This window comes from Protopterus annectens, chromosome 8.part0, assembly GCF_019279795.1.
Source record: "Protopterus annectens isolate FY-2018-M chromosome 8.part0, PAN1.0, whole genome shotgun sequence".
Lineage (NCBI taxonomy): Eukaryota > Metazoa > Chordata > Ceratodontiformes > Protopteridae > Protopterus > Protopterus annectens.
The window spans coordinates 753,893,019-753,919,791 of record NC_056741.1 but is presented as its reverse complement, the minus strand read 5'-3'; the positions used below and the strand labels follow the sequence as shown (position 1 = coordinate 753,919,791).

The following is a 26,773-nucleotide window of genomic DNA, read 5'->3' as shown; positions in this document are numbered from 1 at the left end:
GAAGAAGTTATCAGGGACCTGGGGACCCAGGTTGATAGTAGTCTGTCATTCGACACCCATGTAGCTAAAGTAGTTAGGAAGACCTTCTACATTGCCCACCTTATCATGAAGGGATTCTCATCTAGATCAAGGGAGGTCATAGTCTCCCTATACTCATCACTCATCAGACCAATGATTGAGTACAATGCCCCATTCGAATGTATCTGACCCGACACTTGCAGCAGCTGGAGAGGCCACAAAGTTCCTCACCAAAAGGATAAAGGGTCTCAAACATCTGTCCTATGCTGCCCGACTGAAAGAACTCCAGCTCTATTCAGTCGCCACCGCTTGCTCAGAGGTGACCTTTGCCTAACATACAAGGCCATGTCAAACCCAGATTTGATGAATATGCTTCACCTCAAAAATCTAGATCTGTCAGAGCCACAAGGGCGGGAGACTTAAACCTCGACACGGCTATTAATAGGACGTGCTGGAGGGATAGATTCATCACCCAAAGACTCCCTATGCTGTGGAATAAAATCCCGGTATATGTGAGGCAGAGCACCTCGCTGGCCTTGTTCAAGAGAAATCTTGACCAATGGATGGGAGATCGCAGATATACCCCAGGGATTACCTCAGTGTCACTGCTCGACAGAGGCACAGCAAAATAATGGGTATAGTTCCCCATACTAAAGGGGTGGCGTAAGCCACAAAACTATGGGCTAGGCTTGTAAATGCCCTCGGGCAGATAGCCTAGTATGAACCTATGAACCTTGTTGACCCCTACTTAAATTTGGATCATGATAGATCAATAAACAAATATACTTTTTACTCCCCTCCACATAAAGTATGGTCAAGAATAGATTATTTCCTGATCTCCTCAAACCTGACTAGGATTTGTCAAAAATACGTAATTAATAATAGAATAATCTCAGATCACTCCAGAATCACAATTACACTCAACAAAAATTTCCAAACTTCTAAACAGTGAGGTCCCTATAACTGGTACTTAAACGATAACCTTTTAAACCATAAAGAGTTAATTGAGGAGTTAGGTAAAACTATAAAACAATTAGACCAAGATACATCACAAAGCCAAATTCTACTAGACATTCAATGAGCAGCCACCAAAACTCTATTAAGGGGAATTTTAATACAGAAAGCTCCATTGTATAAAAAAACAAGAGCAAGAACAGATTAGTCTGCTCAAAACGCACTACACAAGCACTGAATTACAATTACAAACCCAGCACTCACAAGAACTAGAAAGGAAACTACAACATATTCAAAACAAACTTTACTCTATATAACTACATAAACACACACTAAATGACCTTCTAATGACAGAACCCATAACTGCGGCCCTGCAGGAGACCTCCAAAGAATCAAAACCACATTGTAAAGTATGCTTTCCAACTTGTTCAGCTGCATGCAATAAATCCTGCATTTCTAAGAATTTATCAACATTTTCTGTTTAAGCAGTGACACAATATATTGCTGATATTTAAGCATATGAAACTGACAATTTAAAGCCCTTATAGCCAAGGTAGCAGAAGTGCAAATCTTTTTTCCCCATCTGTCTAGAGCCCTAGAATCCCTGTCAGAGGGAGTAGGGTTTTTTTTGCAGTGGAAGCCTTGACCCCTTTGGGACCCTGAGAGATGGTTTCTGGGTCAGCAGCAGGACTTTTGAAAAGGAATTTATGAGAGTCAGGAACCCTGTAGTACCTGTCCGGCTTAACAGGAGCTGGAGGTAAGGAGTCAGGGGTCATACTGGACTCTGAAAATACATCTACAACATCTAACACAGGTGGAATAGCTAGGTGCCTGTGTTGTGGTAGTAAAAGGAAGTCTGAGCCTTTTCTTAGATTCAGAATAATCTTGGCTCTCCCAGTGGAAATGCTCCCTCATGGTATGCAACATTTCTCCAAAAGAATAATCCTCAGGAGGAGAGGCTGAAGGGATAGATTCTTCAGCATCAGAATCCTCATAGGGAGGAAGAGAGTATCCCTGATCAGAAGAGGAATCAGATGAAATGGAAACCTGATCTGAAGATTCATATTCTGTCTCTTGCCTAGGCCTCTTATCAGGTGGGGGATGGGAACCCCTGATCAAAGTAATTAGGTCTTCGGCCATTTTGAGCATCTGTTTTTTAGGCATGGAGGCCTGCCCACGAGGCTGTTGTACTTGTTTCTTTGTCTTTAAAGGTGCTTTAGTCTTTGCCTTTGAAGCTGGAGTCGTTTTAACATATAAACTGAGTAGGTCTGAAAACACCCTCAGAAGCCGATGCCTGCTCAGTGGCTCCGGACCCATCTGAGGGAATAGTTTCCGAAGGTCCAATACCTTGAGCTTCCAGTGGCCTGGTCGACTCCACGTGGGTGTCGGTAGCGGCCTGCGAGTCTAAAGTAGTGGTCAGGGGCTGGGAAAGTGCCTCACTGAGAACTGGCGATTGGCTTAGAAGAAGCCTCGTCGTCGGTTTTGGTCCTCGGATGCATGTCCTTTTCTTTGCGTTTCTTATGAATTCCGGTAGTCGGATGGCTATTAGACGACATTGTATAGTTAAATCTTCTGCCAAAATAGTGAAAAGCAAAATCATACCGATGCTTAATAGTGCGTTGGCTAAATCTAGCACAAAACCGACAACTAGCAACATCGTGGTCATGGCTTAGGCAAGGAATACAGTAAGAATGAAAGCCCTTATGAGGTATTTGCTTCCCACAAGAAATACAATTATTTACTTTCTGACATCGGTCTGGAGCAAGAAAAAAGTTTCCCAAATGGGGTATTTATCTTTTTAGAGAAGACTTCGGATCTGAAATTCGAACACGAAAATCTCAGGAGTCGGCCGACCGGCACTTGCGAACTTGCTTTTGCTTCGGGCACTGCACGGCAAGAAAGACTGAAGAAAATGGCGTTGGCTGCATCTTTTATATGCCTGGCGCACTGACGTCAGGGAAGAGGCGACAGCAGCAGACGCCGGACCTAGACTTTGGAATTCAGGCTGACTGTGGGTAGCCTGCCAGCAGGATAACCCAATTGTAATGACTACAACAGTGAAACACTAAGATCAAGCCCAGAGTATACTCTTGCAAATGCCTTTGAGGATCCGTAAGACAGACGGAACCCTTCAGGTTTTGTTTATTAGAAGGGACATCAGCCCTAACAAATACCACAGGTTCCAACCATTGGCAAGATTCAAGAAGAAAACGACAGACTTCCTCCCTGACCAATAGCTGTTGAATCCCTCTAGGACCCTCAAGAGATAAACTGCAGTTCCCTCTTGGATGTCCAGAGCAGATGCCTGCAAAGCCTCAGGAGGATGTGCAAAAAGACAGATCCATGCAGGCTTCTGCCAGAATCATGGCAGAAGAGTCCAACGTAAGCACTGAATGACTAAACAGATCTACTACCCGCTTACGACGACGACCAATGGAGGCTGGACAGCTAAAGAATCCAGCAGAAACTTCTTGGCCAACTTCTTACCTAGCGAGAGTATCTCTGGATAAGAGGATTCTGCCATGGTAACCTGGACTAACAGTCAAAGTCATTTTCAAGATAAATGGTCAGGAAGACAAACCGCTTCTGAGTGTCTTAGGCACAAAGGCATAACAGAAACTATAAGTGATATGGTCAATGGAAGTACTCAAACAAGAGAGACTGTTCATGACATTATGGGGATCTTCCTCCCACAGACATTTTCCCTTCTTGGATGACTATAACTATAGGTACTAACACAAAATGCAAGACTAAGTAAACAAACCACAATCACCACCTAAAAAAAACACCCCAACAAGGCACTTAACTGGTGGCAAAACTAGCTCTAGGCAGTTGCGTCTGTACATCTGTTTTGTACACTACATTGTGTGTAGGGAGCATAAAATGTGACATGCACCGCAGAGATGATCTCAAGCTTTTTTTATACTGGCAGAGTGTTGGGCTGCCCAGAGCAGGACATCCCTTCTATAAACAAATATTGCAGCAGTGATAGAAGACATCTATGATACCATTTCCCCTCCACTCTGTGTGATCCTGTCCATGCCCCCAAAGCCTCATCCAAAGCATCTGTGTGCACCTGTTGAACAGGAGGTGGTAGTGTGAATGGCAGTCCTAGGCAGAGGATGACTTGTCCGTTCCACCAAAGTTGCTCCTTTTTGAGATGAGGAAGGAGGGGACACAGGGTGTCCAAGAGAGTAACAGTGCTGGGACCACACAGATTTCAAGCATCAGTTATGTGAAGTCTGGTCAGAGGGAGCAAAGGAAAGGTGGCTGCCAGGAATCGCAAAGTGCTTGGCATCTCCCTTGCTGAGCAATGGTTTGCCGAGGAGAGATTTTGGAAATGAGAGGACAAACTGAACTTTCTCCTGGGGTGAAGGCATGCACTGTATGTCCGGTCTGCAGCTCAGAAAAAGCGGGCCCTGTGTAGGGACCATGTGGGATTTTTTTGTAGTTTACAGTAAAACCCAGGCCTGTCAGAAGGTGGAGGGGAAAGTGTAGATCCTGAAGAAATTCTGGGCAGAGCCTATAACAGTAGGTCGCCCAGGTAGGGGAAAATTTGATTTCCCCAAGTGCGACAGAAAGCTACTACTGGAGCTGGACAATGAACACACTTGGAGCTCTGGAAAGACAAAGGCAGAGGAGTAATCTGAATGCGAGGAGTCAGAAAAACCTGTGGAATCTCTTGCAAAGAGGACAAATGGGTATGTGTTACACAGGTATATGTAGATTGGAATCTTATTCCAAAGCATGGGAAGTCTCTGGGACCAGAATCTATCCTTCCAGCACGTCCTATTTATGGTTGTGGTGAGGTTTAGATCCCTAGAGCTGTGGCTCGAGGGGATAAGGTTTTCTTTAGGTGGAGCATGTCCATCAATTCTGGGTTGGACATGGCCTTGTATGTCAGACAGAGATCACCTCTGAGTAGGTGTTATGCAACCGAGTACAGCTGGAGTTTCTTCAGTCAAGCTGCATAGGGCATCTGTTTTTGAGTTTATCTTTGTATCGTCTAAGTTTTTCCACTTGTGCTGAAATTTTTTAGTTTGTTATTTGTGACTACATGATAGATCCTGGTCTGTTCTAATATTGGGCATTGCTTTTATCACATCTACCTTTCTTCGTATTTTTGTTGATCTATTCCCTTTTCTATAGTCTAACAGTGGCACTTCTTATCTAAATTACTTTATAATTTTCTCTATTCGATATTTCCATGAGGATATTAGATTTCTCCCCTTCCTTTCCCTCAATAGCTTGTGGTCTTATGGTAGAACTTTATCAGTTATTAATTTAGCTACACAGTAATATATCCTGTTTACTTGTGTTATATCGCATGGATGTCTATGAACAGTCCTAATTACTGTGCTCATGTGTTTTAATCAGACTTTTGGAAGACAAAGGGAAAGCTAAAAGGATAAAGGAACCTGGTCTAAGAGAAGGGGGCGAACTGTCAAAGAGAAGCAGGCTTACCAGATAAAGGAGGCTTCTGGGCCATAGAAATCTGAAAAGCCCTAGCAGAGTGGGCCCCATCTCCCACTCTTCCTGTCCTTGAAGGCCTGGCAGGGATGTTTGCGAACAAAAGCAGATCTAGAATGATAATTCTTCTAGAACATAGGAATAGGAGAGAGAATAATGTTTAAGTTCCTGAAGCATTTGCCTTTCTCTTAAAACATGTCAGCAGCAACAGCAGTCCTCCCCAAAACAAAAAAAAAAAATTATCCATAGCAGCATCCAACATCTTGGTTTTAATGTCTTCAGACTGGAGTCGAAGCCAAGAATAATGCTTCATGACAGGCCCAAAACCCACAGCCCTGGAAAAGGCATCAGCAGCATCGTAGCTACACTTAAGAGTGCTGAGCCACTTGAGAAGTAGAACCTAAAATGGATAAGGCAGACGATTTGCCTTTAAAATTAGGAAGGGCAGAAATAACCTGACAAGCCTGAGCAAATCAAGACCAGCGCATAGCTCATCTTGTAGGTAAGCCAAAGTAGAAGCAGTGTAAACTATTGCCAATCCACTACACTGCCAACTATCTTTATCAAAAGGCAGAAGTTTGCAATGGGAGCAAGAGCTATGAAGGTTTGTAAGATGAGACGGACACCACAGCAGATCAGGAGGAGGACATTTAAATAAAAACTGACAATCCTCAGGAGCCTTATACAACCTATCCAGTTTCATAGCAGCAGGAGGCTGAGAATCAGGAGACTTGGAAGCAGCAATGACAGTGTCTCACAAGGCAGCCAACAGAGGAGGAATGGCCGATGGTTTAAGAGTAGCAACCTGAAGCAACTCATATCTCCTCTATATATCAGATACTTGAGAAGAATCCCACTTAAAGTATTCCATCATCCTAGTAATTGTATCCCCCAAAGGACAATTCAACACAAGGAGACTCAGGGCCAGTAGGCTCCTTCTCATCAGAATCATAAGCCAGAGGCAAAGGCATCTGTGAAGAATAGGACAAGGATTCCCCAGACACCGAATCGTCATCCAAGGAATCCAGTTCCCTAAGCCATTTAGAAGGGGAAGAGGTCCAATGAGAACCTGATAAACTGTAGCAGAGTCTGTATGTCCCTTTTACGCCCTACATTCTGTGTGGGGAGCATAAAAGTGACATACAGCACATACCAGATTATTATTAGGCTTTGGCATACTGGCCTGAGTGTGGGGCTGTCCTACGTTAGAGATCCTTCTGTTTACAATACTGCAACAATGATATCAAAGGACATCATTTGCATTCATTTTATTCATCAGTTGTTAGAGTCCATGTGATGACCAAGAATAAGTCTGCACTGTTTGGAACAGATCTGAGACCTGCACTTAAACCTTAGTAGGTAACTAAAAAAATATGAAACTGAATATACAATGTGTGTTTGCTGGTGGCATAGAAATATATGAATTTGACATTTTTCTACATACAATGTAGAAAAAAGTACATGGAGACTGTAAATGAAGTTTGTAACTGACTTCCACTGAGAATTACATCAGTTATACACAAGATGTGAAATACAAAGCAGACATGCAAAACAGAAGCTGTAATTTGTTACCTTGTGATTACAAGATCAAGTACTATTCCTAGGACAGGAAGCTTAAAGCTGTGAAAGCACAATTAGAAAATTCTACAAGAAGGAAGCTGGCTACAAGCAGGAAAACACAGTTATTAGCATGTAAAGGTGAAATTCCAGTTAACTGCATTTGTGGTTTCTGTATGGGAAAGGCACAAGCCAAACAGCTAAATGCCAGTCAACAGGGACAGCTAGCCTGGAGATTGTCATGTACAGACCTACAAGTCTGTTTTCTGCACTTGTGTCTCTTATTTGCCCAGTGAATGCAGGCATTGCAGCTTAGGGCTCAGTAATTTTTTTAGTTAAGAGACAGCTACAAGAAGGTTTAACCATAGGCAGGATATTTCTCTTTCTTATAATCTACTTGCTCAAATGGATTATTTCCGGTTTTCTCCAAGCAATTTTCTGTTTCTCTGCATATGTTAAATAGTATTTCTTTAGTCACCTTTAAAAAGCGTATCACTGATCCTCCGATTATTTTGTTTATTAATTGCGAAGATGATACTTCTTGCTGTTCACATCCGCCTCTAATTGGACAGGCTGCTCTATTACATATTACCGTTTTGGTTAAAGACTGAAACTAACAGAAAACTCCTAAAATCAGGAAATCTACAGTGGTGGCAGGTTACTATCTTAGGCCAGGACAAGAGGTTGCAGTGTTGAAGAACATTGCCAGTACATAAAATATAGTTACTGTGAGCATCTAAGAACTGGAAAGCACTGAAACCTAGACAGCAGTGAGAGAGGAGTCTGGGGAGCTAGATCAAATGCTCCGTCAGTGGGTTGTTAAGTGAGAAGCCTATTCTTGAGTTTGGATGGCACAAGTCCATACCAAGGGCAAAAGTGCATATTTCCGCCATGCTCTTTTGGCCAAGCTACACCTGCCAATTTTACAGAGTTGTTTAGCGATTCAAATTTATGTGCCTTTTTAAACTTTTATCTGTTTAGTATAATTGGGGTGAGCAGATATGATACCCCTGTTGGCCATCAGATTTATACAAATTTTGTGTGTCCACCATACTCCACATTCCAGAGCCATCAGAATGAACTACAGCAGCCCTATTCTGTGCATGGAGATCAAAGCAGTACTAAATGAACAATTTTTGCTACAACAGTCAATAGTTATGGTCCACAACAGTCACACTGAACTATTTATTTTATTTTTTTATTTATTTTACACTCATCTATTTAGATATACATGTCAGCCCAGGAGCACCATCTAATTAAGCAACTTGCAAAGAGTGGTTAAGTGACTTGCTCAGAATTACACAGGCAAAACAGAGACTTCTTCTTTCGGCTTTTCCTGGTTAGGGGTCACCACAGCGGATTACTTGTCAACTCATAATTGGCAGTGGAGTTTTACAATGTCGAGTTGCCAGCTCGGCACCCAACCTTCCACAGAAGGCACACACACGTATGCCTAGAGCCACTATAGAGTATCCAATCCGCCTACCGCATGTCTTTGGGATGTGGGAGGAAAACGGAGCACCCAGTGGAAACCCACGCAACCACAGGGAGGACATGCAGACTCCACACAGAAGACATCCCAGCCAAGGATCAAACCGGAGAACCTCTTGCTGTGAGGCAGCAATGCTAACAGCTGCACCACCATGGCCGCCCACAGGCAAAACAGAGACTGAGGAATTCAAACACTTACTTGCTCAGAATTACACAGTTAGGCAAAAAAGACTGAGGAAATCAAAGCCTGGCTCAAAGGAAACAGCAGGTAATAGCGCATTGCATTAATGTTCTGTACTACTTATATGTACTTTTGTGGAAAAAAGAACAAATTATGAAAGCAGGACATAAAAGAAAAGTGAATTCTGAAACTTACTGAGCATAAGACATTTCACTCCACAAAATAATAAAAAATAAATAAATAGACATAGCACAGAGATTCCAGTATTGTAAGATTTGGTGCGCTCTACTGCAGTCAAATTTCTACTTCTGTATTCGGAATTCAGGACTGTGTGTTTTGCAGTTTTCATATTCCCTCTTTTAGCAAATGTTCATAACTCATTGCGCAAAATACTTGAATGGAAGCTGTAATGAAACAGATACACAGCTATTCAATACTGCTGGCCTCTTACCTCTTTGAGTCGTTTCATAGAATCACCAATCTCTGGGTGATTTAAATTTTGTTCAGTCACATCCTTCACAATTTGCATGAAGAGTCGCTCAAATTCTACAGCATCAGCCTGAGCCTGTACCTTCTTATCTGAATTCATATTCTTCCTGAAAGGAAGTTGCATATTCAATCAAAAAGCTTCTATTCAGGTTCAGACTTAGCCCACTAGCTATAATCATAACATTTCACAATATACTGCAATTCAGTAAAAAAACTGCCCAAATTTGCAAGCATATTTATATGTAAAATAGATGAGGCAATCAATCCAGTAAGTTACCTTTTCAAATATTTCAAACAAATTCTGCATACTAATGTCTCAACCACCATTTCAAACGTAAACAGAGACACTTCTTCCTGAAAATTAGCTTTTTCCATAACAAACACTGTCCAGTACAAAGGATTTTATCAAAATTAACATTATTCAGCAATCTTTTTTGTTCTTACAGCAAACTGCTACAGCTGGAATACTGCAATCTTATACAACTTAAGATCTTTTTCTACTAAATTGTTGGGATGTGCATACCAGGGTTTAATACTGGTTGCATAAATCTGCATGACCCATACATTTGCCAACTATGCCCCCACCCCCAATAAACAGCACACCTCTCCCAATTAAATTTGTGTGTGAATACTACTAACATTTAAAGCCCCTGATTATCCTGAGCTTCGTCTCTCATCTGTGAAATAAACATATGCATATTGCACCCAGCAAACTAACCAGTTATACAATACAGATGTTAAATGCTTTACTGCCTAACAAACTTTTATGGAGTACCACAATAAATCCCTTTCAGTTACTCACATTATAACTGGCAAAAAAAGGATGAAAATGCAGGGCACATCATCAAACAACATACCTCAACTATCCAGATTTTGCCTCGTATTTTTGTTCTGCTGTAGTTTGCTGGGAAATCGCCCAGATTGAACTCACTAAATAATGACAGACATTGGAGTTTCAGGCTTCATATCCTTCAGAAAAAGCAAGTTAATGCAAACCTTGTTATTCTAGTAACTTTCTGATGTTATAAGAGCAACATTTAAAAAGTTTGCCCATATTTTAGGGCCTTTATCCCCCCCATTACTTTTGGCTCTGTTCAGATTTCTTTTCCTAAGAGGTTGGGAGATATGACTGGGCTTGCACAGCACTTCACCCTCCAAACTATTACTCGATCAAGTAATAAAAAAAAAGCAAGATGTAAAAGCTAACTTCAATACAAGAAGAGAGAAGACGATCACATTTCCCAGTGTCAGGCAGCTGGTACTTGGATATGCCCTCTTCCACCTATTCTGACAGTAATATGCACAGTCAGTCTAAAGCCATTAATTTAGTTTTTCTTAAAGGACACTGAAAGAAAACCAATTATTCTACTCATCGTGTAGCGCAACTGTACCTAAAACTGTACTTTTCTTATTTACCGGCAATATTGCACCTTTCATTTACAAAAGGACTTCAGAACCACAGTCCCCACTAGGCACTGTGTACAGTAATCAACGCCATCAACCACTATTGTTTAGTTTAAATAACTGTCACTTACCACGAACGTATTACCTCTTGTTCTATTTCTGTCAGAACACATGAGCTTTATATAAATCTTAAATATTTCCAAGTTGCGCTAGGAGAACCTTTTTACCATAGGCGGGCCTTCATCATCACATTTCATTTGACGTACACATTTCTGATTGGTTGGCCTCATCGGCCCAGGATGGGCTCCAGTTTTTGAGGCGAATTACATTTTCGGAGGACTGGAATTGGCCTTGTCTGCTTACGAGGCATAGCTGTCAGCCTTTAAAGGGCGTGTTGTTATACAAAACTGTCTGTTGTTGACTCTGTTTTAATTGGTTTAGTTTATTTTTGTAAGTATGGATTTTTATTGAAATGTAGTCCATATTTATTGATAGAAGTAAGGGTGAACGTTTTGATTTCACGGTTTAGGTGTTATAAATAATCATTAACGCGAGGAATCGGATTTTGGCACTTTCCCTCCTCTCTACCCTTTTACAAGTAAAACTGATAGTGTATCCTTACCGGTTTCGTTTTTCGTAGATAAAGTTATCTCCCCTTGGCTGAAGGGACCGGGTCTTTTCAGCAAAGGAAATTTAGCCCGTCACAATGAGATGGCTAAGCTGTAGTGGGGGGGGGGGGCGGCTTTAGAGCAATTGCACCTCTCAACTGTATAGATTTTCGCAGAATGTCCTGATTTTTGCCTCATAATTTTGGTCCATTCTTCATAAAATTTTGATTCTCTGGCAGATCACAAAAGACTGAAGTAAACAGTGACAAACATTTGAGTTTCAGACTTCATACCCTTTAGAAAATTCATGCAAATAAAAAGGTGTTAATCTATTTTAGAGTTGACAGCTTTCTTTGCGGCTAAAACCGGACTAAGGACACGCCCCTCGCATCACCCATAACCCCACCCATTCCCACCCTCTCTCCCATCCATGCCCCACCTGTTTTGTGACATCACGGTGACATCAGCTGATTGGGACGCCCTCTTTTCTGTTCCTGATGCCTGCTTTCCGCCAATTTCTCCCCAGTTGCCATAAACACTGTTCAAAACTCTCACTGTGCATACTGTCTTCTGCTTTACTTCTTCAGTGATTACAGATATTTGGATTTAATTTAAAACATTTATTTCAAATTTTATAGCACAAACCACTGATACACATTTGCTAAACAAAGCAATACAGCCTCACAATGAAAACAGACTTAGCATTAAAACTACTCTGCCTTTAAATCTCACATTCACTGAAACAGCATTGCACATTGTTTTCCCAAGTTTAGGATGATAACATTTTAAAATGTTCTAAGAAATGACAGTATTAACAACAATCATATCTTACATCGATAACACAGACCTAAAAATGTATAGCATGGTCTAAAAATACATGTTTAGTATAAAACAATACATAATGACACAATTGGTCTGCCAGCTTTTGAAAAATGAACATATGCCTTTTATAGAAAGCTACAGAGCATATGCGTAATGTGGACAACTAGTGGATGGTCAGAAAACTAGCAGGGTCATCAATTTACACACCTTTGCTATAATATATTGACCAGAAATTCCCACCTTGGATGGGTTGAATTGAGCTCTCTGCTCCCACCAGAGTGCAAAAGAACTGCTCCAGTGTAAGACAAACAGGCTTTGAGCTCAACTGCAGCAACGAATGCTTTACAACAGAAATTAGAATTCCTGCAATATTAGTAATCCTTTCCCCAATTAATTTCCTTGGCTTGTTCAATGGAGGTCTTTGGAGATTTGTGTGCAGCTGATTCTTTATCATTGATTTGAATCTGTGAGCATATCCTCTGGGAAAAAAAACAGCAGAAATCCAAGTTTTTAAAGAAAGTGATCGAGTGTAATGAACGTTTCATGATAGTTCTAGCAAAAGCATTGCTTTTGTATGTCACAGAGTGAATACTTCAGCAAGCAGATGAGGGAATGAGTTTAACATGGTAAAAAGTTTTGGATTTTATTTGTAGGAATATATGTTGTTGGAAATCAAAGTTCAGCATAAGCATCCTAACTGTATGCTTAAGGAGTCAATTTTTAGTCTAAGAGGAAACAGCAAAAAAAAAGTGAAGGGTGAGTCCGTGGAAAGCCAGATATAAATGAAATGTGTATGTAATCAACTAGGTACATGGTACACAGCATTGCTGCAGAGGTAGTACAGTGCTTGAGTGCTAGTTGTATTCTCAAAGGTTTTAAATGGATGGAACACAAGCTGACCGATTCTTAAGAATCGGTGCCCTAAGGCATCTACCTGAGGATGGAATGATTATGATAAGGCATCTGATTTTTAACTTTACCTATTTAGATTATGGTTTTCTAATTTCAACAGCTATGTTTCTTGGCAACAGAACTACATTAGTTGACTTGCAGTACTGTGATGTTAAATAGTTGAAATAAGAAAGTCCACAATACTTGTGTATAAATAGCTGACTTATCATGAAATCATGTACCCCATTTCCCATTCAGAAAGTTCACAACCTAAAACATAATGGTCTTGTTTGTCCACACACACACACACACACACACACACACACACTACCTTCATTATTAATACTGCTTTCCCGATGCTGGCTTCTGCTATGCCTTCCCCGTTTGACGAAGTTAAATGATATCCAAAGTCGAACTGCTGATGCTTGCTTGCATTCTGAAAATGCTGCATTCCCCTTCCCTGTTTGAAAAGTTAAATGCTGGCTTCTGCTTCCCACTCACACTACCGAAAGTGAGCTCCTTGAGCTCAATTCCGACAGGATGGTAGCCCTGAGGGACTTGATGTCATCGCACACGTGATGACATCAGTGTTAGCACTGCAAAATTTAAAAACAAAACCAAAAACCCGGAATTCACATGTCCGGTTTTGAATGGAATTTGTAACTGGACAATTTGTCAGAAAACCAGACAGCCTGGTCAAAAAACGGTCAGCTGGCAACCTTAATTAACTTTCTAAGTTTGTACGAGCAATAGTTACAAATAGTCCCTATTTTGGGGCCTTTATCCCAGTTTTATTTATGGCTTTGTCCAGATTTCTTGCTCTAACAGGTTGAGAGGTATGACAGCAATAGATTCTAGCCCCTTCATACCTCTCAACTTCTTAGCACAAGAAATCTGTCAAAGCCAAAAATAATGGCGATACAAAGGCCCAAAAATAGGAACAATTTTTAAAGCTCGCTCAATAAACTTTGAAAGTTGTTAGAATAGCAGGTTTTGCTTTAGCATACATTTTCTGAAGGATATGAAATCTGAAACTTAAATGTCTGTATTTAGTGATTTCAGTGCTCACTGATTTGCCAAAAAGTCACACATTTTATGAGGAACAGACCAAAGTATGAGGCAAAAATATGGACAGTTAAGAGGTATGACTACAGCCTAGATTCCCTTGGCTGAAGGAATCTAGTCCTTTCAGCCAAGGGATTCTAGCCTGCATTATGTGAGAAGGCTAAATTCTAGTGGGGTCTGCAGGGAAAAGGACAGTCTTTGCAGTAATACAGTCTAGTCCTTTCAGCAAAGGAAATCTAGCCTGTATTATGTGAGAAGGCCAAATTCTAGTTGCAGAAAGGACAGTGTCTGCAGCAATACCCGTCTTAGTGGGCCTTCTACCTTCCAATCTGTTTCTTGAACTTTTTTACTCTCCCAACCATTAAGAATACTGCAACATGATATAGAAGGACATAGTACAGTGTGTAAAATCTTACATAACAGTAGAGGTCCTTCTCCTCATTGTTGCAGTATTCTTAACGGTAGGGAATTTCCCACCCTAGGAAGCCCGACATTTGGCCAGTATACCAAAGCCTAATGGTCTTGTATGTGATGTATGTCACATCTATGTTCCTCACACAGAACAAAGGGCATAAAAGTACAATACGGGTGCAATTACCTAGACCTGAATTGGCTTAGAAGAGAACTGTCTCCATAGGACAAAGGAGTCCATGCACATCTAGATGGAAAAAATGCAGAAGAAAAAGGGGAAGTCCTCAACCAGAAGGGAATATAAAACAAAAACCAGAACAAACAAGAGGTGATTGGAGGGAGAGAGTGAATACTGCAACACTGAAGAAAAGGACATCTACTGTTATAGTAAGAGTTTACAAAACTGTACTATGTCCTTCTGTATCACTGCTGCAATATTCTTAATGGTAGGGAGAGTAAAAAAGCTCAAGAAACAGAATGGGAGCTGGAAGGCTGAGAAGAGCCCTCAACAAATCCATATAAAATAGCTGTAACAAAACCTGCTCTTTCCCTAGAAACCATATCCAACTTATAATGCTTAGTAAAGGTATGCACTGAAGACCAAGTAGCAGCTTCAAGTATGGAATTGGTGTCCAACCCCTTGAGGAAAGTGCTGGAACATGCAACAGCCCTAGTGGAATGATCTTTAAAAGAAGTAGATAAAGATTTGCCATGAAAAGTATAACAAAAAGAAATTACCTTAGATATCCAGGAGGAGATGGTTTGCTTAGAAATAGCCAAACCCAATGTCCTGGGATGAAAGGAAAGAAAAAGCTGATCAGACTTATGAATGCCCTTAGTTTTATCCAAATAGTATCTGAGTTGTCTGTGCATATCCAAGGTATGCAAGACCTCACTAGCAGACCGAGGAGAAGGGAAAAAGGAAGTGAGTTGTACTGCCTGATTCAAGGACAACTCATTTACTACCTTGGGCATAAAATAAGGGTTGGTATGAAGGGACACCCTGAAGCTGTGAAAAACCAGAAAAGGAGGAATGGCCAGAAGGGGCTGGAGCTCGGAAACCATCTGAGCATAAGTAAAATCCAGCAACAAAACAGTCTTCCAGGTACAATATTACAAAGAAGTAGAATCTTCAACCTCAAAAGGAGCCTAGGTCAATGTTTCCAAAACAAAATTAAGGTCCCAAGGAGGAGGAATAGGTTTCCTTGGAGGTCTAATATGCAGGACGCCTTAAAGAAATTATACAACTTCAAAACAAGAAGCCAGAGGAGGATTCAGGGCTAACAAGCAGAAATAGCTGATAAATGGGCCTTCACAGAAGAATAGATCAGACTGCAGCATGTCATACAAATAAGACAAGACCAAAGAGCTCCCCTCTGAAAAAGGGTCCTGGTTACGAGTATGGCACCAGACAGAAAATCTTTTCTATTTGGACATATAACATTTTCTAGTTGAGGGTTTCCTTGCGTCTTGTAAAACTCTGTGCACAACCTCAGAAAAGAGGTGCCTGAAAGGGATCATAACCTTATTACCCACAGTTTCAGTTAAAGAGTGAACAAGTGAGAATGGATGAGAGACCCCTTCTCCTTTATGAGGAGATCTAATCAGTGAGGTAACTTGTGGTGATCGGCCCAGCCAGATGCATTAAGAGGGGGAGCCAGTGTTGTCTTGGCCAAAAGGGAGTCACCACAAGATTTTTAGGGAGTCCAGCTGAATCTTCTGCAGGACTCTGGGAAGTAAAGGAAGAGGAGGGAAAGTATAAAGAAACATCCCCTTACAAGGAAAGAAAGGGCATCCATCTTGTACACCGGATGGTATGGTACTCTGGGACAGAAGATAGGGAGATGCCTATTCAGAGGGGAACAAAAAGGTCTACATGAGGAATACCCCAGTGATGGACAGTGTCCAGAAATGTGTCTGTGAAGCATGAATTCGTGAGCCTGTGTTTTGGACCTGCTCAGACAGTCTGCCATTAGATCATACTCTGAAGGAATATATACTGTCTAAAGAGTTAACTAATAAATGAGAGCCACTTCTCAAGCCTGAAGAACCATCCTGCAGAGCAGGTAAGATTTCATGCCCCTCTGCTTGTTGACATGCCACATCACTGTAGTGCTGTTTGTGTACACCTTCAAGGGGCATGGAGAGAATATGGGATGAAAAGCCTGAAGGGACAGAATCAGAGCTCTCATCTCTTTGATGTTGATATGGTCTGACTTCTGATGGGAGGCCAAAAACCCTGAACCTTCAGGTGACCAAAAGAAGCCCCCCACACCATGCCTGGTGCATCAGTGAATAGCTCTTGAGAAGGAACTGGAGGTTGACTGGGCTGTCCTGGGTTGAGAGTGAACTGTTGAATCCACCACTCAAATTCCTTCTTGAGACAGGGAAGAATAGGTACACGGAAATTCAGAGGGTGACAATGCTGCAGCCAAACTGACTTGAGGTACCATTAAAGCTTCCACAATTGCAGTCTGGTAAGAGGTAGCATTGGAATATAAGAGGCCATGAATCCCAGGGCCTGAAGAAACTCTCTGGCTGGCATGGCAATCAGAAGAAGAGACTGAAAGAATGGTGTCAGTGACAATATCTTTGGAGGTGGATGAGAGGCCAACATTGGCAACATGTCTGAATCCTTCATCCCAGATACACATGGTCCTGAGAGGGAGTCAGAACAGACTTCTGGAAGTTGATAGTAAACCCTAAGTTTTGAAGAAAGGAGATGGTGAACTTCAGATCCTGTATCAATTGACCGGGAGAAGGTGCCTGAAGCAACAGATCATCTAGATAAGGAAACATCTGAATACCTTGGAGCCTGCAGAAGGCAATCACAGGAGCTAGCATTTTGTAAATGCCCTCGAGTGGGTAGAGAGGCCAAAGGGCAAGGCGGAGAGAACTGAAAATGAGAGGAAGTCACAGAGAAATTTAAACATTTCCTAAAGAGAGAATGTAAATAAGGATATGAAGGTAAGCATCTTTCAGATCCAAGGATACCAGAAAAGCCTGGGGTAATAAAAGAGGAAACAGAGTATGAAGTGTAAGCACATGAAAAGAAGGGCTCTTGAGATAGTTGTTGAGCCAGGAGAGTAGGTCTCCTAGTGCCCTCCTTTCGAGGAACCAGGAACATCCTGTAAAAAAAAAAACCTTCCCACTTGGGAAGAGGGCAGATGTTGAATGCGCCCTTGGTTCAACAGGGGACCCTAGAACCTCTGGGAAATGAGGAAGTTGCTCTAGAAGAGATTGAGGAATCCCTTAAAAAGGAGGGAGAGATTGCCATACCATGAAATGACCCTGATGGATGATAGAAAGAACCCAAGAGTCTGAAGTGAAGAAATGCCAATTTGGAAGACAAATGGAGATCCGAATGGACAAAGGAACCTGGTCTAAAAAGAAGGGGGGGTGACTTCTCAAAGAGAAGTAGGCTTATTAGATAAAGGAGGCTTCTAGGCTGCAGAAATCTGAGAAGCCTTAGTAGATGGGCCTGCCTATCACTCTTCCTGCCATTAGAGGCCTGGCAGGGCTGCCTGCAAACAAAATCAGATCTAGAAGGATATTTCCTCTGGAACTTATGGCTAAGGGAGACAAAAATATATTTAAGGTCTTGCAAGGCATTGCCTTTCTCTTGAAGATACTTAAACATGTCAGCAGCAGTCCCAAACAGATGTGTATTATTCAAAGAAGCATCCAACAACTTGGCCTTAATGTTCTCAGGTAGAGACTGGAGACAAAGCCAAGAATAACACCTTATGATGGACCCAAAAGCCGCAGCCCTAGAAAAGGCATCAGTTTCATCATAGCTAAACTTAATAAAGTGGAAGTCACTTGAGAAGCAGAACCTAAAAAAGATAAGGCAGATGATTTGCCATCAGAATCGGAAGGCAGAAATAACCTGACCAGCCTCAGCAATCAAGGCCAGAAGATATTTGATCATGTGGGTCTGGTAATTAATAGCCCTAAAGGCCAAAGTAGAAGCAGTGTAAACTTTCTTGTCAATCCTCTCCATTGCCCTATTATTCTTATCAGAAGGCAAAAGTTTTTAAGAGGGAAAAAGTATAATAGGTTTGTCAGAAGAGCCTGACACCACAGCAAGATCAGCAGAAGGACATTTAAATAAAAATAGACAATCCTTAGGAACCTTATAGAACCTATCAGGTTTCTTAGGAGCAAAACACTGAGAATCAGGAGACTTGGAGTCAGCAATGAAAGTTTCTAATAAAGCAGCCAACACAGGAGGAACTGCCAATGCTTTAGGAGTATCCACCTGAAGCAACTCATAATATCATCTCTGAATATCAGAAACTTGAGAAGAATCCCACTTAAAGAATTCCATCATCCTAGCAATTGTGGCCCAAAAGGACAATTCCTCTAAAGGAGACTCAGCTAACAGACTCCTCATCGTCAGAACCATAAGCCAAATGTGAAGACAACTGTGAAGAATCGGACAAAAATCCTTCACCAGACACTGAATCCTCACCCAAGAGATTTGGTTCCCTAAGCTGTTTAGAAGGGGTAGAGGTCCAACGAAGAATGGGTAATGAAACCTCTTGAGGTGGCTTTAGGGCCCTTAAGGCTTAGGGCCCTTAAGGCTAAAAACAAGCCCTGAGTTAACTCTTGCCAGTCCTCTTGAGTATACGTAGGATGGTCCAAAACATGCTTCAGTTTTTGTCTTTTCTTAGAAGAAATATCAACCCTAACAAATACCAGAGGTTCTGACCATTAATGAGGTTTGAGAAGGGAACCCAAAATGTCCTTCCTGACCAATATCTGTGGAATCCCTCGAAGAACATCAAAGATAATCAATCACAGTTCATTTTTGACATCTGGAGCAGATGCCTGCAAAGTCTAATAGGATGTGAAAAAAGATGGATCCATGCCAGCCTCTGGCAGGGTCACAGCAGAGGAATCCAGCATAAACGCCAAATGACATATAGAGCTATTACCTGTTTCTAGATGGATGTCCAGTGGAGGATGAACAGCTAAAGAATCCATCCAAGACTTCTTGGCCTTCTTTTTACATAGTGGGAGTATCTTGGGGTTAAAGGATTCTGCCATGGTACCCTGGGCTAACTTTTTATACTGTTGGTTTTCAAGAAAAATGACCAGGGAAGACAAACAGCTTCTGAGTGTCTTAGGCAGAAATGCCTTTTAGATACTGCAAGAGGTATGGTTGTGGGAACCACCCAAATATAAAAGACACTGTTCATGATGACCCTTATGGGGAAACTGCCTCCCATGCTGACATTTTCCCTTTTTGTATGACATGAACTTTAGGTAGTAAAATTAAGTACAAAACCAAGAAAATAAAAGCAACGGACCACTTATCTGGTTTTGCTAAATATTCATAACAGCAACAAGGCATTCACATTCAAACCAACTGGTGAAAATGCCATTCAAACTGGCATCAAAAGAGGTTCTAGGTAGTTTCATCTGCACATCCCTTTTATGCCATATGCTTTGTATGGGGAGCATAAATGTATGGTGCATACAAGATCTTTTTTAGGGTTTTTCATAATTGCCAAGCATCAGGCTGCCCTGGGTGGGACATCACTTCTATGAAGAATACTGCAGCAGTGATATAGAAAGACATCTAAGCATACCTCTGCTGGTTCTAAGAATCCTCAGAGAGTATAGCAAGACTTTACTCTGAGCTTATTCAATGTCCTGATGGCCTTAAAACCTCATCAAGGTATTTTAGTCCCTGTTCCCCCAACCTCTACTCCAGTCAAGAGGTCAAGGGAACCTGATTCATCTGAAGAGGATTCAGATTCTGGGGAGCGGTCCCTTGCTTAACTCTTCTCAAATTCCTTCACCCCCCTGGATTATGGGTCTGAAGAGGAGGACTCTGTGAGTCCCAAGTTTCCTTTGAAGGAATTATCCTTTTCAGACACAGTCTGTTAGATGAAGGAGTATTTTAAATGAGGGTCTTCCCAAGTTTCTGAGGTTTAACAAAGGCTATTAACTATTGCAGATGGAAATTCCTAAGCCTTCTGCTGTTCTTCCTATCTTAGCAGCTCTTTTGGACAACTTTTTGGCTGCAACGGTGGCTCCTAAGGAACTGAATAGGTTCTACATGGTGCTGGATGACTGCAAGTATTTAAGCGTCCCTCTGCTGACCATTCTGTGGTCTTAGTCTCTACTAACAAGCCTTCTAAGCTCTTGCCCTCCTCCTAACTCCTCCCTTCAGATAAGGGTAGTAGGGCTGTGGAGAGAATGGGTAAAAAGGTGTAAAATGCTGCTACTTTGGCTTTTTGTTCCATCAATTACCAAACCCATATGACCAGGGATGTTTTAGCCCTCTTGACTCAAAGGTTGTTTCTGACCTTCCTGATTCTGTGGGTAAGGTTTCTGAGCTCTCCATGATTAGGTCAACTTCATAGGTTGCTTGCCACTCCATTAAATGCAGCTATGATGCTTCTGCCTCTTCTAGGGCTGCTGCCTTCAGGATTGTTATGAGACAGTATTCTTGGCTTCACCTGCAGGCTTTGCTGATGACGTTAAAGCCAAGCTGTTGGATTCCCCTCTGGATAATAAAAATCTCTTTGGGACTGCTACTGCTGGTTGTTTAAGTCCTTTCGGGATAAGAGCAAGGCTATGCAGGATCTTAAGCATGTTTTTGTCTCTCCTATCCCTAACTTCCAGAGGAATTATCTTTCTAAGTCTGCATTTGCCCATAAGCAGCCTTGTCAGGCCACTAAAGGCAGAAAATAATCCAGTAGGGTTCCTCCTGCCATGTCTACTCAGGATCCTTCTGCCCAGAAGCCTTTCTTTCAGGACAAATATATCTCACATTTTGTCCTCCTTTCCCCTCAGCCAGGTTTCCTTGTCCCTCAGGCTTGCTCTATCTCTTCCAAATTGGCAACTGATTACCTCAGACTCCTAGGCACTGTCCACTACCTGTCAGGGCTACTTTATGGTGTGGAAATCTCTCCCTCTTTTCTCAGGAATTCCTTAGCCTCTTCTGGATCAACTTCCTCATTTCCAAAGGTCCTTTAGTCCCTTCTGGACCAAGGAATCATTCAGTTGATTCCCTCCACTCAACTAGGAAGGGGATTTTACTCCAGGGCGTTCTTAGTTTTTCGAAAGGAGGGCACTTGGAGACTTATTCTGGATCTCGCTCTCACTTCTCAGTACCTTTCTCAAGGTGCCTCCTTTCCAGATGCTGTCTCATCAGACACTGTTTCCTCTGTTGCTCCCTCAGGCTTATTTGGTCTCTCTCTCTCTTTCTCTGAATTTCAAGGATGCCTATCTCCATATTCCCATTCACCATCTATTCAGGAAATATTTATATTTCTCTGTTTTTTCCTCTCATTTTCAGTTCTCTGTTTTGCTCTTTGGCCTCTCTACTGCCCAAAGTGTATTCACCAATTGCCTCACTTCTGTCATTGCTATTTGCAGGCTTCAAGGCATTCAGATTTTTCCTTATCTGGGCAACCTGTTAATTCAGTCTCCTCTTCCCAGCAGCTTCTTACAAGCCCTACATTTCACTACTCTTCTGCAGAGCTTGGGGTTCAGTATCATCCTCAGAAAATCTGTCCTCACAACATTCCAGCTTCAAAGGTCTTGTTCTTTGACAGTTTTCTTCCAGTCTCTTCTACCCCTGCCCTCTATATCAGCCAGGGAATTTCTTCAGGCTCTGGGGTTCATGGTTTCCACCATCCCCATGCTTCTTTTCACCAGACCTCATATAAAAAAGTTTCAATGGTACCTCAAGTCATTTTAACTTCACCACTGCCACCATCTGGAATTCTGTGTACCACTCCTTCCTTGTTTCAAACTCAAACTTTCTGTGGTGGATTCAGCTGTTTGCTCTCAATCTAGGTCTGCCCTTTCAGGTTCCAGTTCCTTCTCAAGAGTTGTTCAAAGACACTGCAGACCCAGTATGAGGGACTTCTTGCAGCCACTTGAAAGTTCAGGTTCTCTGGCACCCTCACTAGAAGTCAGACCATATCAACATATCAAAATTGACCCCAGCTCCCTTTAAGCTTGTGGATTCAGGTTCCCTGCAACATTGCACTTGGAAGACTGTTTTGTTGTTGGCTCTTAATTCAGCCAAAAGGTTTTCAAAGCTCCAGACCCTTATCGATGTTCCTCCTTTTTTAGTCTTTCATAGAAACACGGTGACTCTTCAGACCAGTCCTTCTTTTATGCCCAAGGTGGTAAATGAGTTGTCCCTTAATCAGTCAATTTAGCTTCCTTCCTTTTTTCCTTCCCCACAGTTTGCTAGTGAGAAGATTCTTCACACCTTGGATTTACACAGACAGTTCAGGTATTATTTAGATAAAACTAAGGACTTTCATAAGTCTGAGCAGCTTTTTGTTTTATTTCATTCCAGAACATTGGGTTTAGCTGTCTCTAAGTAAGCCATCTCCTCCTGGATTTCTAAGGCTATTTTCTTTTGTTATTCTTTTCATGGAAAATATCTTTCTACCTCTGTAAAGGCACATTCTACAAGGGTGGTTGCCTCTTCTGGTGCTTTCTCCTAGGGTTTAAACACCAATTCCACCCTTAAGGCTTTTACTTTGTCTTGTTTTCATATTTTTACTAAATATTATAAGTTGGATGCTTCCAGGGCTAAGACAGGTTTTGCTAAGGCCATCCTGCATCGGTTTGTAGAGAGCTCTTCTCAGCTTTCCTTCTCCCAGTCAGCTTCCTAAGCTTATGTACTCTCCCTTCTGTAAAGAATACTGCAACAGTGATTTGGAAGGACATAACACAGCTGTGTAAAATCTTACCATAACATTAGATGTCCTTCTCTTCACTGTTGCAGTATTTGGTCCCTCCCTCATTCCCCTTTTTCTTTTAGTTCCTCTCTTTGATTGCCTTCCTGGCCAAGGGGCTCTCTCTCCTTTTTCCATCTACAATTTTTCTTCTGGGTGTGCATGTGATGTTTTGTCCTTAGGAGGATGTCTTCTCTCCTGGAGCAATTCAGTTTTGGGTAATTGCATTCGTACATCACCTTTATGCCATACATCTTGTATAGGAGGTATACTATGGCACATATAAAATCCAAAGGCTTTGGTATACTGGCCAGACATTTGGCTATTCTGGGCAGGAGATACCTTCTGTTAAGAATACTCAATGAAGAGAAGGTAAGATTTTACACACCTGTACTTTATCGAGACATGGTTTAAAGTAGCAGAGTACCCCAGCAGAGCAAGGTTTCAGTGCCTTTCACACATTCAGACCAGTAGCTGCACAAACAAGGGCTAAAGGTGGAGGTGTCAGTATAAATCAATAGCAAGCATACCTTTAGGGTGGTCAAACAGGATGATGTGCTGGAGTTTCTCCATATGCATATCACCATAGGCAAAATCCTATACCATATCTTAGCCATGTCTCAAGAAGCTCAAAATGCATACTTGGACCTACTGGAGACACTTACCATCCATCCTAACACTCTACTCAGGTGAGACTTTAATCACCCCTGTATAGACTAGGTATCCTAAATAGCCTCAAATCTATAGGCATAGAGATTCCTGGAGTTCATAAATACAAACACCCTTGACAAAATAGTGAATACACCCAGTAGAGGCTGCAACATAGTGGATCTCGTGGTCACAAATATTGGAGAATGCTGCACCTCCAATGTCTTGCCCTCCCTATTATTGTCTGACCATAAAGCTGTCTCCTTAGAAATCAAAATAAATTCTAATCCCATTAAAACTTGTAACAGTTAGGAACTATCCCAAGGTAAATTACCTCTTATTAAGTGATGGTTTATCAAAATTCAGTGCCCCTCCAAACCCCAAGAACACAGCAGCTTATGCTGAATTTTGCTCAGAAACTCTGTACAACCATGTCAGTGGCTGCATAGAGGCTGCTGTATGCACCAGAAGCAAGCCCAGGACTAACCCCAGAAACAAACCACCCTGGTGCATCCCAAATTAAACAGGCTATACAACAAAAAGGAAAAAATATGGAAAACATTAGGAAGTGTAATTCCCATAAAGACAAAAAATATTTCTCATCAAACCAAATAGACAATTAAGAAGGCTAATTAGGTCAAGCAAAGACAACTTTGAGGTTAAGATAGCTTCCCAGGTGAAAGATAACCATAAGTCTCTTCAGCTGTGTCAGAACCTCAAGGACAACACACAGCAATGTGCTGAACTGGTGATTAATGGTGCCACATTCACTGAGTTTGGTGTTATAGTGAAACTTTTAGCTGACAAATTCAGTTCCAACTTTACCCCCTCTCGCCAAAACCATCCCTCCAAAAATATCCTCAAACATAACCACTCCAACTATAATTAGGGAGTATGTACTGGCTGCACTCTTTAAAGTCAAGAACATGGACCCAGTGGGTCCTAGTAACATCCCAGGATGCCTCCTGATCAGTCTAAAATATGACTTATTGGGACCCATAGAGTCTTTATTTAACTATAGTCTTGAAACAGGCTTTGTGCCATGAGTATAGAGGACTGATATGGTCATCCCTCCTTCATAAGGGAGGATCTTCAACAGATTATGGAAACTACAGACAAAGGAAGGTCATGCTTACTGAATCTGGTAAACTTCTTTGGAAAGGTCACTAGGGCAATGGATGAGGCGAAAATGGTTCATGCTGCCTACTTAGAGCTGGCTAAAGCATTTGATACAATAACCCACTCACACATTATCAACAAACTTATGGAACTAGGTATAAACCCTTTTATAGCAATTTGCATAACTATCTGGCTCACTGATAAGGCCCAGGAGGTTAGATTCGGTGAGGCCACCTCCACAAAGGGGCTATTTAACAATAGAGTCCCCACAAAACTCAAAGCTAGGCCAACTCCCCTTTGGCATCTATTTCTCAGATGTCAAAGCCATTGTCAAAGGCCTCTGGTTAACCAAGTTTGCAGATGATTACAAAGTGGGAGCAATCATTGAATCTCCCAAGTAAAAAACACCCTTCAGGAAAGTCTAACACAGACAAATGCTTGGTACCAAAGCCATGGCTTAAGACTCAATACCAAGAAATGCATTATAGGATCTTTTGGGAAGTCGGCCACCCCAGATAACAATGTCATCCAAAAAACACCCATAAAAGTTGATTTATTGGTCATGGATTGGGGAACTCCTGTAGATAGTAACCTAGCCTTCGGCCAACATTTGTTCACAGTAGTAAAAAAATTCTTCTAAGTTGCCCAACTTATAAGCAAGGGTATGGCATCTAGGTCTAGAGAGCTCATCATACCACTGTACTTGGCCCTCATTAGACCCATCATAGAGTATAATGCCTCTTTGATATGTACCTGACTAAACACATGCAGCAAATTGAACATCCACAAAGGTTCCTTACAAAAAGAATAAAAGGAATAAACAGTGTCCTACATTGATCCCCCTCAAAGCCCTGTCTCTTTACTTGGTATCCTGAAGACTTCTGAGAGTTAATCACTACCTGGCATACAAGGCATCCCTGATCCCTGTTTTGATGAACCCTTTGCACATCTGCAAAACAAACAGCATCAGCATTATTAGATTAAAAGACCTTAATTTTGCTTACGACATAAGTAGGACATGTTGAAAGACAGATATGTTTCTCAGAGAATTCCCATCCTCTGGTAGAGGCTCCCCATCCATTTGAAGCAGAGTTCCTCCCTATCCCTGTTTAAGTGCAACTTGGACAATGGATGGATAATTGGAAATTCACCCTTGGTCTGGTGCCTATGTCTCTGATGGACAGAAGCAGTCAGTAAATCTCCCCCTATAGCAATCAATTTTGTGGATTACATTTAGGTCATGTAGCTAGCTATATAAGGACCCAAGTGGAAGTTAGTCTAGTATACACCTATGAACCTATGGTGGAATCCTAAAATCAACAGGCTCTACAATTAAAAAAAAACTCATTAGATGCAAAACAAGCTCAGCTCCCAAGGTGGCAAAAGGAATTGTGTTGGAAACCCCAGAAACAGTGCTCAGCACTGTTCAGAACTAATAGTAAATGATATTATGTACTGAAATCCAGAGAAAAAAGCAAATCTACTAGCCAATAATTTTAGTGTAAATGTCACCCTTTTTCTCCCACCAGTTTACCCAATCCATTAACTGAAACTACCCCACCAAATCACCCAAGATCAAGTTATTAAGGCACCATAAAAGGCCAATAACACTATTTCTATTGGACTGGATAACATTCCATTCATCTACTGGTTAGCCTGAAACATGACCTGTCTGAGCTCTTGCAAAAGCTATTCAATATCAGCCACAAATCAAGCTTTGTGCCAGACAAGTGGAGGACCCCTCCAATTAACTGTGTGAGCAATGTTGGGGCCTCAACAGACCCAAATAATTGTGGAATCATAAGCCTGACCAGCCTCTTTTGAAAGGCCATGGAAAGGATTGTTATAGACTTAATAGAGAGCAGTATAAGGAACCTACAGACACTTCAGCTATGACAGTATGGATTTGGCAAGGGTAGATCCTACTT

General features: G+C 41.6%; 1 protein-coding gene across 4 annotated transcripts in view; it reads right to left on the bottom strand.

The window, feature by feature from the left end:
* FDPS (farnesyl diphosphate synthase) overlaps positions 1 to 11,546 on the bottom strand; it is a 563,129-nt gene extending 551,583 nt beyond the window's left edge. Inside the window, exons 1-3 of one of the 4 annotated variants that reach the window (XM_044080217.1) lie at positions 11,187 to 11,546; positions 10,018 to 10,090; positions 9,123 to 9,267 (exon numbers count right to left, since the gene is read on the bottom strand). In XM_044080217.1, coding sequence (XP_043936152.1) covers positions 9,123 to 9,260 — 138 coding nt within the window. In that variant the 5' untranslated portion in view covers positions 9,261 to 9,267; positions 10,018 to 10,090; positions 11,187 to 11,546. Of the gene's footprint in view, positions 1 to 9,122; positions 9,268 to 10,017; positions 10,091 to 10,695; positions 11,135 to 11,186 lie in introns of those variants that run through there. The other 3 variants (XM_044080216.1, XM_044080218.1, XM_044080215.1) reach the window with 3 other exon arrangements.
* Positions 11,547 to 26,773: the final 15,227 nt, after the last annotated feature.